At 35.3% G+C, this 17,026-nt stretch overlaps 1 protein-coding gene across 1 annotated transcript in view; it reads left to right on the top strand.

Annotated features, from left to right (window-relative positions):
- The window catches only part of LOC113109724 (GDNF family receptor alpha-2-like), a 50,422-nt gene that overhangs the window by 22,342 nt on the left and 11,054 nt on the right, over window positions 1-17,026 (top strand). The window contains exons 3-4 of the mRNA XM_026273464.1: window positions 790-867; window positions 9,702-10,086. Of these exons, the coding sequence (XP_026129249.1) occupies window positions 790-867; window positions 9,702-10,086 (463 nt within the window). The remainder of the gene's footprint in view (window positions 1-789; window positions 868-9,701; window positions 10,087-17,026) is intronic.

The raw sequence follows: 17,026 nt of genomic DNA, 5'->3' as shown, positions 1-17,026 counted from the left end.
ATATAGTGCAGCAGGCTGTCATAAGTCTGGAACGAGGAACATGAGGATCAGTAAATAATGGCAGAATTTAATAAATTTTTATGAACTATCACTTTAATTATATTAATCAGCCTGAATCCCACCAGATTAGAAGCAGACTGCTAGAATGGGTGCATGACACAGCGCACATTCAATCCTACATTTCCCAAATAAGCACCAATGTGTTAATCTGTCTGGAGAATCTGTGCCAATCACCCAACAGAAACTTTTTCTGTTGATCTCAAAGGAAAACATTAAAGAGCTAGACAGCTGGAAGTCTTTATCTGAGAGCCTCACATAAGTCTGTTGAAGGTCTAGTGTCACAGCTTTCATTGTTATAGCGTGTCCTCTGCTGGGACCAGTTAGCAGATTGGTTGCACTTCTTTGTGGGCTCCAGCTCAAGGCCTTGGATTAGAAAACAGCAGACTTTCTGGAAACATCCAATGGGATGCAACACCGGGGACCTAATTTGTGATTGTTGGCCAGTACAAATCTGGACAAAAGACTGCTCAGCTGTAATTCTTGAGAGTGTGTACTTAAAACAGTGTGAGATTTTAGAGGAGTCTGGCCTTTTGAAAACATTATTTTAAGGAATCTTGTATTAAAGAATTTGTATTTGTCTTTATAACCTTTGCAAGATGTACCGTAGATGTATTTGAAAAATACTTATAAATTAACCCGTATGCCCTGTCCTAACCAGAACATTATATTCCTGCAAAACCCAAACAATGCTAATATCTAATATTTCTCTGTTTTTGTGTTATTTTGAAGGAGAAGAACTGTATGAGACCTCCCCATATGAACCAATGCATCTCTCTGATGAGTTTAGACTTGCCTCCATTATATCTGGTAAGTGAAGACATCTTAAGAGCTTTTCTGTTTTTTCAGCGGTTAAAGAAAGCCCAGGTTTTTTTTTCCTGTTCAAGGTCAGCACTATCCTTTATATCCATTCATCTTCTCATACTCTCAGACAGTTTTTATTTATTGATTTATTTATTTCTACAGAACTACAGTTTGCTGTGTTGCATTAATGTTTTATTGGCACATTCAGCATGATAAAAATGTCCAATAGTATCCAATCAACAGTGAAAAGAACTATTGCTTGCATGTGCCTAATGCTTCAGTGTCAACACACCCAGAAGTCTTTTTTTTTTTTTTTTTTTTGTGGATCCAGACTGTGTATTTTAAAAATAGTGTGTGTCCTAGGGGTGTGAATCAGCACTGGTTTTACAATTAATTTCAATTATGATTATCATGTCAACGATTCAATTAAATTCAATATCATGATGCATTGCGATTATATTACATTTATTTTGTGCTTTTTTTAAATAAAATTATATAAGCAGGCTACTTTACAAAATAATTATGTAAATTACTTAATTAATAAATAATATATTAATGAATTACTATAGAATATATTAATTATTGTTAAGAATTAAAAGTAAATATAGCTTATAAAACGAGCAACTATAATGTAATAAATGGGGAAAATACAATTACATGGGATAAACAGCACTTTCATTATCTGGGAGTGCTTTAAAGGTCCCATGACATGACTCATTTCCTTATCTTTAAATGCTTTTTAATGTTCTCTTAGGTGTACTTATATTGTTAATATGATTTTTACATTTAAAATTTAGAAATAAAAAGCATTTTTAGATCCTGATATTAGCCCTCTGGCTTGAATGCTCTGTTTGAAGGGGCGTGTCTGCTGTGAGACTCCGAGCAAACCACAACTGTTGTGATTGGCTGACATCTTTGCATTTGAAATGCGTTCATGTGGAACCCCTCTCAAATATAACGTTATATATATATATATATATATATATATATATATATATATATATATATATATATATATATATATTTTTTTTTTTTGTTTATTTTTTTTTTTTACTATTACAGCTGTCAAGATTAACGAATCGTGGAAGTGTGGATTATATAAAAAAAAGTTCGATCTTTTCCCATCACATGAAAGGCTGCAGTGATGAGCATTGAGTAGACATAGTCTGTTTATCGCATGGATGCAGTGATCTCGTCATTATTGCAACGCGTTATCTCACAAAATGCTTTCACCACAGCTAACAGCAAACACATGAATACAGTAAGAGCTTTGTTGTGCAGCATAACAGCGTCATTCATTGTAACGGCAGATTGGGCAAGTGTGCAGATATACTCGCGATGTGTAACAGCTCCGGAAAAAAAGTGAGCTTTCTTTGATCGCTCTCTGTAGTTAAATCACAATTTAAATAACAGATTTGTTTCATGCTACTAAGAGAAACAACGCGAAGTTGATCGTTTAGTCACTGGCTTGATTAACTGATGCATCAGTATTAAACGATTTAGAAAGAAAGTCTGTGTGAACTTGAATGATTAGCTACACATCAGAAATCACTGATCACAGATCAGGCATTAATGAACACTGTTACTCACTGTTTGTGCCGGTGCTGTCGAATCCATATCATAAAAGTCTGTTTGTAACGCCTGTGCTGAATTATATGTAAATATTTGGGCGGGCAAAGCAGAGAAAGGGGTGGTAACAATTCTCGTTGCAACGTCACAACGAGGAGATTCAAGATCAGCCTGATTGAGCTTCCATTTTCTCAAAGGCAGAGAAAGATAGAAAAATCTCAATTTACACCGATTCAAATTTCTAGAAACTTGGGGACCATATACAGGCTAGGGGAACTCATATTAATCTTGAAAAACCTCAGAAAGTGAAATTTTCATGTCATAGGACCTTTAAGTATCCAAAAGTTGGCTGCTGGAATACGGTTTATGGGAGGCAGAAACCAGTTGGCAGGGCTTTTGGTGAAAAGGTAAACAGAAAACAAATAAATAGAAAATCAAACTCATGCTGCGGTCTCGCTGACGGCTTTTAACAAAAGCTATCCACCACACAGCCACAAAAAAAAAAAAAAAAATTTTTTCCTATTCCTTATGCGACTGTTTCCCGTTTCTCATTTCTTCAATCACAGCAGAGGTAATCTGTAGCCTTATATAAAACCGACTAGGAGGCCATCTGAAAAACCATCTCTACAGGTTGCAGATGCTTTAGACTATGTACAGGCATATATGCAGTCATATTGAGAATTATTTGGCATGTCAGGTACATATAGGTAGTAAATGCACTATTAGAAAATGCTTTCATACGTTATAGGCAAGGAGGTGTTGCGTGAGAAGCATGACAGTTTCAATTATTTCTGCAGTATTTGTCTTACACCCGTTTTGCTGTTCTGCCCTTTTATATTCCCACGTAAGAAAAACACATCATGAAATGTGAATTTGCTTCATGTTAAGTTTTATTTTATGCAGCTTATTTCAGAGCCAATTCCTTGTATACCTATACTAATTCTGGGTGCTTCTTCAGTGAATATTTATTTATTTATAAGTATTCAGTGCTGAAAATAAAATTTTACGTTGTTTTTGTGATAAAATGCCAGAAACCTGTGCTACCTTTCTTATGTGTAATTTTACTTATTCTGAATACAAACAAATAAATAATGTTAAAAATATGAAAATTAAAATGCTAACTCCTATATATATATATAAAGAGACTAACATAAGTATAAGTTAAAGTATTAAAATGATTAAATCTAAAACTGATTTATTTATTTACCTAAAATAGATGTTTTTAAAATAAAAACTAACAAAAATACTAGTAAAAAAATATTAAAACGAAATTAAATGTAAATGAAGAAGCCAAGTCAAAATATGAATAAATAGGCTACTACAACAGTATCTAAATAACAATTCACAATGATTATTTTTTTTTCTCTGTTTATTCCTTCTTGTTTACTACTAATTAGTATTTTGTGATGGATTTTCATATTTCAAGCATAAAAGTCAAGGACCTTTATAAGCAGCAAAAATAAATTAGGAAAGCCTAGTGAGATTTTTCCAAGAATTCTACAGCGACTTCATATAACAACAAAAATAAAAAAATAAAAAAAGGTGTTAGTTTTAATAAAAGGCTACCCCGGGGATACACATGTGCCTGTAATTGAAGAAACACTCATTTACAGGTTTGTGAAATCAAATCTGAACCCTCTAAATAGCTTTTCTGCAAGCATAAGAAAAAAAGACTAAATACATGGACTAACAAGCACACTCGAGATGGTGTTTGTATTAATAATCTACTAAGTGACCTGAATACACAGGGCGGCACTGATCCTTGAATATTTGCATAATGCACATAGATTGTGAGTTACTTCTAAAGTGCCTGTATGTGACGATAAAAAGCACATGTAACACATGAATAAATGCTCAAATTATTACCGTACACTTCAACAACTGCCTTAAGCAAAGTCTATACAGAAATGTTCAAATCCTCACATTCATTGCATCTTGAAATGAAAATGCACTCAAATTTACAGTATGTGAGCAATTTGAAGGAAGGATTTTTATTTATTTTTTTACAGTTGCATATGTTATATATAAAAATACATGCTGATTCAGATTACACCAGATCTCTGATCACAAATTGAATTATAAAACAAATTTTACGTTTTCACACTACCTAGTCTCCCTTAAATATGACTATTCGCTTCAATCAAACGCAAAATGTGCGAGATGCAGTCTAAAATCAGCAGATTTCCTCCCATCAGGGCTGAGGCCAAAACATAATCAAATATTTTCCTTTCATAATTCTTTTCCCTCGCTGGCGAAAGCCTCCGTAAGCTGGCTCTCCTTGAAGATTTGTTAGAGACCCTTTCCCTCTGACACGAGATAAGATGAATATCAGGACCAAAACAACACACCTCTGAGCGCACGTTTCGCTTCTAAAGCAGGACTGGAAAAGCACTCATAACATAAAAATAATCAGACATCTTGTTACATGGATCTCCTGTTCATTTGTCAATGAACAGATGACCGCTCACATCTGCTTGGTTCTTTAAAGAATTGTCATGGGACATGGGTGTGATAGATTCTCAAGACAGGAATGGGAGATAAGAGGATAATAGAAAGGGACTTTATATATATAAAAAAATAATGGCCACACTATATAGAGAGAACAGTGGAACATTAAAGGATGCTTTCGATGAGTGTTTCCAATTGATTACTGTGGAACAGCCAGCTAAGATGGGAGTGATGTTGAAAGAGTGTTTATGCTCTGCAATTGGCAGCGGATTTAAAAGCAAGAAAAGATTCTGAGGAGCATGGATTAATTTTTATTTTAACCTGGTGCCGGATGCATGATAATCACATTTTGCGGAGTTGGTTTATGGTGAGCGTGATGAATAATCAAAAAGAAAGTTTCAGGTGAATGATAGCACTTTAAAGGGGTCAGGCATTGAGATGATCTTTTGACATGTGAGAGGTCATCATTGTACTATAAAATTCATTTCAAAATTGCATTTCAGAGCTCAGAAGTTCTTTGTTAGTCCAAAACAGCTTTTATTTTATTTCAGATTAAAGTCACTTTAGGATGTAAAAATGCAAACGAGCAGAATCAGATAAACGCCTATTTCTACAGCATTGCATCTTTGGCACCGCCCACTGGAGAATAAACTGCTTTCAGTGATTCAACATGAATAATAAACACAGGGCTATGAAAATATATGGTTTATCGAAGTTCTTATTATAATTTTTGTTATATTTCAGTATATATTGGATTGTTTGACACATGTTGCTTTTTTCAAATGCATGTTTTAAACGACTCAAACTCGCCGGGTAAAGGCTTGATGGTATACAGAAGTGGGTTCAGATGGAGCAGCATTTACTACACAGAGCCGTAGTTCATTGACAAGCAATGCAACCTGCTGTCATAATCGCTTAACAATTTAATTGATTTCATAATAGTGTGTTTTGCATAACTTGTGAGTGAACTACGGCTTCATTGTTTGTTTCTGGCCGCAGCGGGTATCCCTTCTAGCCACAACCTTGGAATGACGTTCATTTCCTTTCTCCTGCAGGGCATAAAGCGCCCTCTGGCCTTCGGATGGAGATTAACTACTGATCACAGAACTGTGCTTCAGTAAAAGATATGCAATGCAATCGAATTCAATTAATCATGCAACCCTAATTCGAATCCTAGGAAAGTGCTTATTTATTTTCAACTATGTGAATGTCTCAGTATAATCAAAGGTAAATAAGTCTTTGGTAAATAAGTCGCACTTTCGGTGCAAACAATTACTGACAGTAATACCACAACATAGTAACCACGGTAATTCTAAAGCTCATCTGCAGTGATTTTTAATACATAATGAGTTTGTGTACAGTCAGATGTTCTTTGTCTCAAAATCATTTATTGCTGTTTTTGCATCAGTAGATCAAGCTAGAGACTAACATGTTGTTTTCCTTAATTTAGTGAAACTAATCAGTTTTTTAAAATGTGATTAAATTATACACAGGAAACTATCAATGAATGCTCTATAATCGCTGGAATCACACAGCGCAACTTTATTATCAATGATACATTCTACACTGCACAATGAATATCTTATTCATGTACATAAGTGTTAGTTATGATCTCTGCAGTTGCAATGATGAGATCACTGTATTCATACTCTCAACAGTCTGTCATCTGGTGCAATGAACCTGAAACAAGGTAGTGTTGGGCTCTGAAACTCACAGCATGATTTTATAGTACAGTGACCTCTTACATGCCAAAAGATCAAAGAAAATCTGATTTGAATCTATGACCCAATTCAGAACAAAGAGACATTTCTCAATGGCTATCAATACAAGAATTGTATTCTTTTAAAAAGAAATGAAGACTTCTATTCTTAAATGACATATTAAAATGATCAATGATACTGTATTTTTGATCAAATTAAAGCTGCAGTAGGTAACTTTTGTAAAATATATATTTTTTTTTACATATTTGTTAAACCTGTCATTATGTCCTGACAGTAGAATAAATCAGTCTCCTCTGGCTCCTCCCAGTGGTGCTATTGCCATCTGCAGAAATACATCGCTCCTGTTAAGAAACAACCAATCAGAGCTGCGGTCCGTAACTTTATTTGTGTTCAAAATTTACAAAATGTACATAATAAGCGAGTACACCATGAATCCATTTTCCAAATCATGTTTTTAGCCTGTCCTGAATCACTAGGGTACACCTATAATAAATGTTTATATTGGGACTATTTTAGATTGCTTCAGGGGTACCACGGTGGAGTAACCCAGTACCTTTGTGATTCTTCATAGACATAAACAGAGAGAAGTAGATCCGGCTACAGTTTTCTTCCGCAAGACGCAAGCAGTTCTGTTTACTAACCGCTAGAGCGTCAAAAGTTACAGACTGCAGCTTTAATTACCAGACATAAGATATTAACCCATACATTTGTATACAATACAGTATAGTAAAAACTGCATTCATTAAAAAAAACAAAAACAATAATAATACAATAAAAAAAATTCCAATATTGCCCGCTAACCAGTATGGAATCAATATATACTGCAGTGTTTGAAATTATTGGGTATTTTCTCCCCAGTAATTCACATAAAACTGCTCTTCGAAACAGCAAGAAAAACGAATACCAACAACAGTAGCAGTACTGAAGAGAACTCAAACTTGCATTACTTCATGTACCCTTAAGCTACCATACTTTGACCAAAAATATATAATTAAATTACTAAAGCACAAGGGCTTATGGATATTCCCCCCAGTCTTAATTTTGTACTTGATTATTTTGATTTAGCACATAAAATATTAATAATACAAATATTGAAGCCAGATTTTTTTTTATAGCATAAATATTTGAGCTATGATTCCAAAACATGCATATTAAGTTTATTTGTTTTTATCAGTTCCATTAAGAACAGGCTGTATGATGAACACAGTCCTTGTCTGAGGACTTCCAGGGGTTTCTGAAGAAGAGATTGTGTATGCGTCATAAGTCATTTGGAAAGAAGGGTGAGGAGCGGTTGTCTGGCAAGAGAGCAGGGATGTTTTTGCTAGTGAGGCAATCAGCGGACAGGTACACTTTCCACTTACATGACCTTGTGAGAAGCGAGGCCTCAGTGAGATCTGTTTTGAAGCCCCTGCCTGATTCCCTCAGCTTTAATAAAACATGTGCGAGCGCGCAGCGAGGAAACTTTGAGCCGAGGATACTGTAAAAACCTTGTCTGTCAGAGAGATAACAAGGTAGCTCTGGCGTAGTGCTAATTGGCCATTGCGTTCATATATGCAAAGAATATTTATCACTTCTGGCAGGACTTGAGAGCTTTTCCTTTTTTTTTTCACTTGAACAGTTTTGCCCTTTGCAAACTGTGAGTTTTATCAGCGTATTTTAAGATGCAAAATGAGATAATGAGTTTTGGAAACATGAGGAAGTGTTGGCCGGTGTTCTTTTGGGGTGGGATGTTAAGACTCCTTAAAAAACACACTGGTTAGAATAAATCAGAACACACACACTCATTACAGATAAAGGAAGTCTCCAGGGGCTGTGTCTCTGCTGCCAGACCCCACACAGGCAAAAAAGTTGTATTTGTCCCAACAATATTTCCCATGTGTTTTTCTGTATGCGATTGCTTCATTGCAGTATACAACAATGTTTTTTTTTTGTTTTTGTTTTTTACCAAAATAGGTTTCTTTCTTTTGGCTTATACATAGGATGTGCAGCATGTTTTTGATACACTAAGAAATCAGACTCCACTGATAATACTTGATTTTAAGCACCATCTGTAAGGAATAAGACCACAATGACTGCATGTTTGTGAATCACCAAAATATAGTTTTCATACTTTTGGGAATCTGGCTAAAACATGGTCACAATTTATGTTATAGATTCACCAAAAAGAATGAACTCATAAGGGTGATTAGTTCATTTGCACTGCCATGTTGTATTTTATAAAACATTGGTTATACTGCATTGATTCGCTAAAAAGAATAGACACAAAAATGCAAGTTCCAGGAATGCTCAGTGAAATTCATCCACATCATTCAGTGAAATATGCATCCAGCTCCACTAATGGACAGAATTGAATGTAAAAGAGCATTCACAATTATCTACTTCTTGAAACCAAAAGGACTAACATAACATGTTAAATATCACTGGGTAAATATTGCCTTAACAACCTTTAGACTAAGAGTGTTTCCAAAAGTAGATAGTTAAATAAGATTCACAAAATCATGCTAGTGTGACCAGTCTCAGTCTGGAACATGACAATGGCAAAGCCATCTCAGTAAGAATTTCAACTCAGAAAAGACTGAGACTATCTTCTAAATGACAATCAAGAACTATTTCACTAAGAACCACCCAAGACGTCTAACAATGGCTTATCCAGCAGTTCTCATTTGGTATAAAATCTAATTAAACATGCTTCAAAAGACAAAAGCTTGACTAGCATGAAGCCGCCTGTGCATGTTGGAATGAAAAACGCTATTAGAGATCATGTTAGCTCTTATCAAAAAGTCAGAAAAGGTCATAAAATGTCATAGTTTTCAAGCAGAGATGTAAATAGAGGCTAATTTGGAGGATGCGTGCACAGCCAGGGTAATATTTGATAAATGTGCTTGTCTTGATTATTTTCATGTACGAGTATTGCAAAATACCTCTATTAGAGGAATACATGTGCACTGACATTTGCAGGCTCAAAAGCTGAAGCTACCTGACAGTGCTTCGCCTGTGTGCCTGAGTAGACACATCTAAATACGTATTTTCACTCGAATCTGTCTTGTCTTTGTTTAACCAAGCATGCCGACCCTCACTGCTCTCCTCTATCTGTGCCAACAGCTATGGACTCCGCTACTGCAAAAGGGAATCTGTGTTCTGACACGGGCAAGCACTGCAATCCATGCCTGGACGCGGCAAAAGCTTGCAACCTCAACGACACCTGCAAGAAACAGCGTACTGCACTCATGGCCACCTGCAGCCCCGCAACTCCCATTCAGCAAGCACAGGAGCCCTGCAACCGAAAGCGCTGTCACAGGGGTCTGCGGCAGTTCTTCGACCGCGTGCAAACAGAATTTAGCTACCCGCTGCTCTTCTGCTCCTGTCGGGATAAAGCGTGTGCCGAACGTCGCCGGCAAACCATCATGCCTGCGTGTTCTTTTGAGGAGAAGACAAAACCAAACTGTCTAGAGCTAAGGAGGACCTGCCGTTCAGATCCGCTCTGCAGGTAAGGTTATTTCATCTGGGTCACGGCACCAGAAATGTAACAAATTGCTTGCTAACACTTTTGATAAAGGATTTATATATGCATGCTCTATGAAATATTTGAAGGTCTAACAATGACAAAGATATTTAACCCCTCCCTTGACCTGAATCTATTAATTTATAAAAAAATACAATTAAAAAAAAATCTATTTACACCTACAATGACTTTTGTCAAAATTACTTTTTCATTTCTAAATCTAAATTAGGGTTGCACGATAAATCGGAATGAAATTCCATTCGTGACAAGGCGAAGCTGTGATTATCATGTGTATCGTTCAGTGAAGCACAGTTCTGTGATCAGTAGTAAATCTTCATCTGAAGGCCAGAGGCCAAACTCTAAATACACCATAAAGCAGTAGCTGAATAAACAGAAGATTTAACTGCTTTTATTGATGCAACGTGACTAATAAACAGGACTATGACAATATGTTATTTTTTTGTTTTTATATATAATTATTTTATAATTGTAATACTATGAAATATGTTGTATGCCTTATTCTGTTTAAGAAACCACATCATCTCACAGAAGTATTTATTTCACACACTTGACTGGCATTATGAGGTGGTTTTGGAGTATAAACATGTTATTACATGTGGTATTTTCACATGCTTTCAGATGGAGCAGTATTTACAGAGCCATAGTTCATTTATTCATTTATTTATTATTTTATTTTCTAATTTCAAATTTATTAATTATTATTATTTATCCCACAAAGTAATATATCAGAATGACAGGTCTGTCCTGATATCATAACTAAGAAAAAAAATATTTTGACAATAAAATAAAATTACTTTAATTTAATGTTTTTTTTTTTTTTTTTTTTTTTTTTTTTAGTTCAAATTAACATTGATAATTTTAGGCCACAAAGTCGAAAATTTTAGGATGATAAAACTGTCAAGATATAATTAGGAGAAAAAGTTTAATTAAAAAAGTTAAATGACTTGAATATACCTGTTTTATTTATTTCCTTAGTTGTTTAGTCTCTTAATTAAAAGTATACACATACATTTTGTTTCGTAGGAAACAAAGTCAAATGTCACGATGACACAACTGTCCTGATGCCATAATTACATAAAATATTATCATAAAAACAAATAAATAAAAGACTTGGATATGCCTCTTTTGTGTACACCATGTCATAATAATATAACTGCCCTGATATCATAATTAAGAAAATAAATTCCTCATTTAGAAGTTAAATTGCTAAATTAAAAAATAATAGTAATAAAAAAAAAATCTTTGAAAAAATAAATGAAACCATTTCACTGCTTATTAATATTTAATAATATTTCTGTCAAATCAGAGTCATGTGGTTAAACCAACGTGCAGAATCCCTGAAGTCAACAGTGCAAACACGAATAAGAAATAATACAATTAATTGTCTTTTACTTGTATTATTGACTATTACTGAGTAGCTGTTGTAGGTCAACTCTAAATAGAAACAACATAAATAACATTGTATCAGTAGGTGATCCATATTTTCAACATGTATTACAAACATTGAATCAGCAGGAGATCCATACGCTCAAAAACATGCTAGAGATTGAATCCTTAGGAGGTCAAAAAACACTTCACTACACAAGTAACCGATATGTAATCTTCAGTATATAGCCAAGGACACACAACCCATTAAAAGCTCATTATTGACCCAAACGCTGACAGACAGCCATTTGCAGCACTGCATCGACCATAAGGTTTGATCAGTATACGGTATATTCAAGCTTGCAATGTCTTGACCCTTAATGTTTTATCACTTAATGTCAGAGGAACAAAAAAATCAGTGATCAATCATGCAACCAGTGAACACTAACAGTCTATTAGCAACATGTAGAATAGGTGTTTTATCGAGTGGGGAATGGTAATTAACCTAGAATGGTGAACTAGGAGAAAATCGATGGGCTGTGTCAAATGAAACATTCTCTTTTGAGCCTGTGCTCAACTCTCTCAGTTCATGTGTCATTCATCAACAGTCACCTGGGACTGCAAGAGACTGCCCGAACATTGAAATACACTGAAAGAAATAGCAGTTCTAAAAGCCAACTTCTTACTCATGCTTAAAAACAAGCTGGGGGTCACAAACACTATTTAATTCAATTGCAAGACCTAGAGATTGCATTAAATGAAATGCCACAGTGCCGTTGTCATTTTATTTAAAAGTGTTAAAAAAAAAAAAAATCTTTCTGGCGATTTTTTTTGGAAAGCGTCTAAATAAAATGATGCATCCTTAACTCCTGCACTTGTTAGATGTGTGGCCATTGGGCTCCAAACCCTTAGACCTCAAACACTGTGTGATGTGTGAACTGAGAGAAAAGCGAGGGCCCCACCAGGCCAACCTGAGGACTTTGGCTGCCCTTTCTATCTGTCATAGCCTCCAGAAATCACCTTGCCTTTCCCATAGCAGGAGACTGGAGGACATCCAACAACAGAACTGACTCAGTGCAGGGACCAGGCTGAGGATACAGTAAACAGACAAACTCATATGTATTGTTATACTTGAATAACTTTCTGAGAATATGTCATTCATTGTGTCATCTGTAAAGGGCATTTTGTTTGTAATCTTAGTGTATCTTATGGAGGATATCCTGGACTTTCCAGAGACACCAAATGGCCCATAGTTTTATAAAAGTGCTTTCAAATAAGGACGTTTAAAATAAAATAATGCAATTGTTCACAAGTGAAAAATATATTTTGCTGGATATGTAATTTTACAAAAACTGGTGCTTATTTACTAGTTAGTGATAGTTTATTTAATTCATTAATGCCTCATCCATCCCTATGGCATATTATCTATGGGCCAACTGCAATGTTGTAATGGGACAAGTACACTCAATAAATGGCAGTTCTCATGCCAATTGCTAATCTCAAGATTTTATGTAGGATTTACTTACTTTAAAAGGCCTAAAAACATTTTGGCGGCCACATCCCTCTAATCATTAAAGCTCCTGGTTGCTTTCATCTTTTACTTTAACATAAATGCATTATTTATTTGTTAGCCAGTGTTTAGTGGTGCATTTTAATACATTCCATACACTTTTACATATCATACCTGAACACAAATAATATTAATCTGAGCTTTTGAAATTGTCCAAAAGCATTTTGAATAAGCTACCATACAGATGAAGCTTTGGCTTAAGCTTGAATGCTGAAAAAGCCAGTCGTAGACTCTTATTTGAGTCAGGTGACATGGCTATTAAATTCAGTGTGCCTTCAGGAGTTATGTAAATGATTCATGGTCTTGTTGCTTAGACTTCATGGTCATGGTCTTAAATCCCGCTGGACTCCCGGACTTCTTAGAAGAGGCTAATTTAACCACACAAGTGTAAAAATATTCACACACATGCAGTCACAGGAAATAAATCACATTAAAAATAGGTACAAGTTTAGAGTTTATAAACAGTGCTTCCCATTTATTTCATAGCTAAAGACTCCAAGACAAAATTCCCAAACGAAAATATGTACATGTACTTATTATTACAGTATATAGTCAGGATATGTTCAGAAACTCTGTGAACAACCTAACAGCTGAAGGACAATTTTCAAATCAGCTGTAGAAACAGAAAGAGTCATAGCCTGTCTGAAATATTTGGCCTTGATACTCTGCTTGTCCGAGTACGTGCTGTCTATTGTTTGCGGATATCCATGCTGGGCTGAGGCCAGAGTATAAAGAGGACAAGCATCCCAACCATCTGTTCCTAAATCATCAGTGATAAACACTTCAATTAGGAAATGAGTGGGCTGCCATGACTCGCTGCTGAAGAATGAAACACATTTGTCATCTTAATGGTACACAAGTAATGTTGTTAAAGTTTAAAAAATGTTTTGCTTAAAAGAAATTATCATTAAACAGAAATGTCAATGAAAGGATAGAGATTTATTCTTAGACTTTCAGATATATTAGTTGCTTACTCTTCATGAAGAGGATCTCCCCCAATGGGCTGCACAATGTTTAAATCATATCATAAATCATACTAATAATAATACTTTGTTTTATATAGAGCTTTTAGCTTGTGCTCTTTACAGTAAACAAAGTAGTTACTAAGACTAAACAAAAACAACAAATGCAATATACTACAAATACTAAAGATTCAATATAATATATACCAGAGTATTGATCAGCATGTATGTGATTCACCAGCTGAAACGGAATAAATAAGAAATCAAACAGTTTTGCAGCTAAACAAACTGAATCATCCAAGCCACTAGGTGTCGCTATATAACACCAAAAACACTGGGCAAAGCTATTCATTTATTGTAAAGTAACTCTTTTTTGAAATAGCTAACAATGAGTAACTAACAATGTTGAAACTATTAAAACACGAAAGTCTTTTTCAAAATAAATGAGCAATTTTACATGAGTAGCAGTGTGATATGCTGATAAACAGCCATAGCGCATGGTTACGAGTGTGATATTTTGCATTTATGTAACAGTTCGATGGTACAAGTGTGTACATACATAAAGTGTTTTTAAAAACCCTCTTTTGTGCAGTACTACTTACTTACACCATGGATTCTAATCACAATATCACAGTTTAATGGTTTAGTCCAAGCCTCCGTTACTAATTCAAAAACTTCACTTTAGATCTAATAACAAAGGAACATTGAGCTGCTTGATTAAAAGCTTATTGTATTACTGTATTAAAAGCTCACTATATTATGTAGTGTAGAGTATTATGTAACCCGGTATTTCTGCTTTTCTAAAAACACCACCTATTGTCAGAGAATAAATCTGTATAATAATTAATCCTCTCTTTTTTTTCCTTTTCAGTGGTGAGTTTAAAATATTCTAGCGGTCCGCCCAGAGTTAGTTTTTTTTAAAGCTGCGGTAGGTAACTTTTGACGCTCTAGCGGTTAATAAACAGAACTGCTTGTGTCTTGCGGAAGAACATCGTAGCTGGAACTACTTCTCTCTGTTTACGTCTATGAAGAATCACAAAGGTACTGGGTTACTCCGCTGTGGTACCCCCGAAGCAATCTAAAATAGTCCCAATATAAACACTTATTATAGGTGCACCCTAGTGATTCAGGACAAGCTAAAAACACAATTTGAAAAATGGATTCATGGTGTACTCGCTTATTATATAAATTTTTCTACATTTTGAACACAAACAAAGTTACGGACCGCAGCTCTGATTGGTTGTTTTTACCGGGAGCGGATGCATTTCTGCAAATGGCAATAGGACCACTGGGAGGAGCCAGAGGAGCTTGATTTTTTTCACAGATTATCTGTCTCATATTCTACTGTCAGGACATAATGACAGGTTTAACAAATATGTAACATATAAGGAACTCCCGCACACTATCTTAACTTGCAAATTAAAATTTTAATCACACCAACGTTTCGGTCACACGACCAGTCTCCTGATGAAGGTCGTGTGACCAAAACCTTGGTGTGATTAAAATTTTAATTTGCAAGTTAAGATAGTGTGTGGGAGTTCCTTATATGTTGATACGACCCACCTGGTCTTTATTTTCTACGCACCTATCACTTACAGGTGTGCGATGGAGTTCGTTCACTAATTAACAAATATGTAAAAAATATATTTTTACAAAAGTTACCTACTGCAGCTTTAAGGCGACCATTATTTTAGAACGTTTCCCCTTACTTTTTCCATGGCGATGCGGCTTGTCACGTGACACACCGCTGCCATGAAAACACTGTATGACAGATGGATCGCTTTTATTTTGTTTTTCCTTTTTTATTTAAAGTATTCACAAATTTGCATACCATGTCATGAGCAATCTGATATTCCGATTCACAAATATGTGTAAATGAGTGTGTTTTGCGTTTAAAAGCCTTTTTAAATTATCTTGATTTTGATCTGTAATGTGAGATGGGCGCCACCATGTTTGTTCATGCTGCGGTTCATACAGTCCTGTCGGATTTACAGCTCTTGAATTCATTAATTTTCACGTCTCTCTCTGGCTCAGCGCCAGGTAAAACACGAAAGCACAGTTTGAATTTGGCAGTTATGCAACGTCACCAAACGTTCTAAATCCCATATGTGGGACCATACCGCTCAAAGGGTTAACACATTGGTTTGAACAGACAAATTGCATGCAAAAAAAAATAGACGCAATAGGCTTTAATATTTTCCTTAGCTGTAAGCTGCTAGACTTTCTAAGACCATCAACAAAACCAGATGGCCATATTAGCCGAAGGTGGTCAAGCTAGTTTTGGAACGCGTTTACAGGCTAATGAAACTAATTAGCATGTTCCAAATAACAGCTTCCAGCTTAAAATGGATTTAGCAGAAATAATATATTTTTACAATCAGAGCAGTTTTATTGGCTACATAAACAATCATTAAGATAGGCCTCATGAAGGCCTACTGAAAAATATAAGTAAATTAGTAATGTTTCTGCATATATCTAGTTGCTACACTGCATATAACTACATCTTTGCCAATTCATGAGTATAAAGCATTTAGACCACTGTTAGATTGAGCACAAATATGATTAAACTGGACCAAATACAAAACAGCAAATTTGAAATGTGTTCATTTAATTTATTCGGGATTGCTGATTAAATCAGTTTGACCAGCTTAGACCAGCTAGCTTCAAAGTAAAAAGAAAAACCAAACCCTGGAACGGTAACTCTTGTTCATCATCTGCAATTCACCACAGGTCTGACTAACTCTATGCACATGATGCTTGGCAGCGAGAGGGTGACATCCATCTAGAGATGTCCCTGAATAACAGGTAACAATAATCAGAATGAGCTTTATTTAATGCTGCTGATGACGGTTTAACACTCCAGCCCTGCAAACCGCTTACCAGGGGCATTCATTTACACATCACCCACCCTTCTGCCTCCTTGAGCCAGCCAGAAGGTAATTAACAATGTAAATCATCAGCTCCACTGAGGGATTCGTTAATTTAGGCAAGCATTGTTATTATGTTC

This window comes from Carassius auratus, chromosome 10 (genome assembly GCF_003368295.1).
Source record: "Carassius auratus strain Wakin chromosome 10, ASM336829v1, whole genome shotgun sequence".
Lineage (NCBI taxonomy): Eukaryota > Metazoa > Chordata > Actinopteri > Cypriniformes > Cyprinidae > Carassius > Carassius auratus.
The sequence above is the reverse complement of the archived record's forward strand: the minus strand, read 5'-3'. Positions and strand labels throughout refer to the sequence as shown.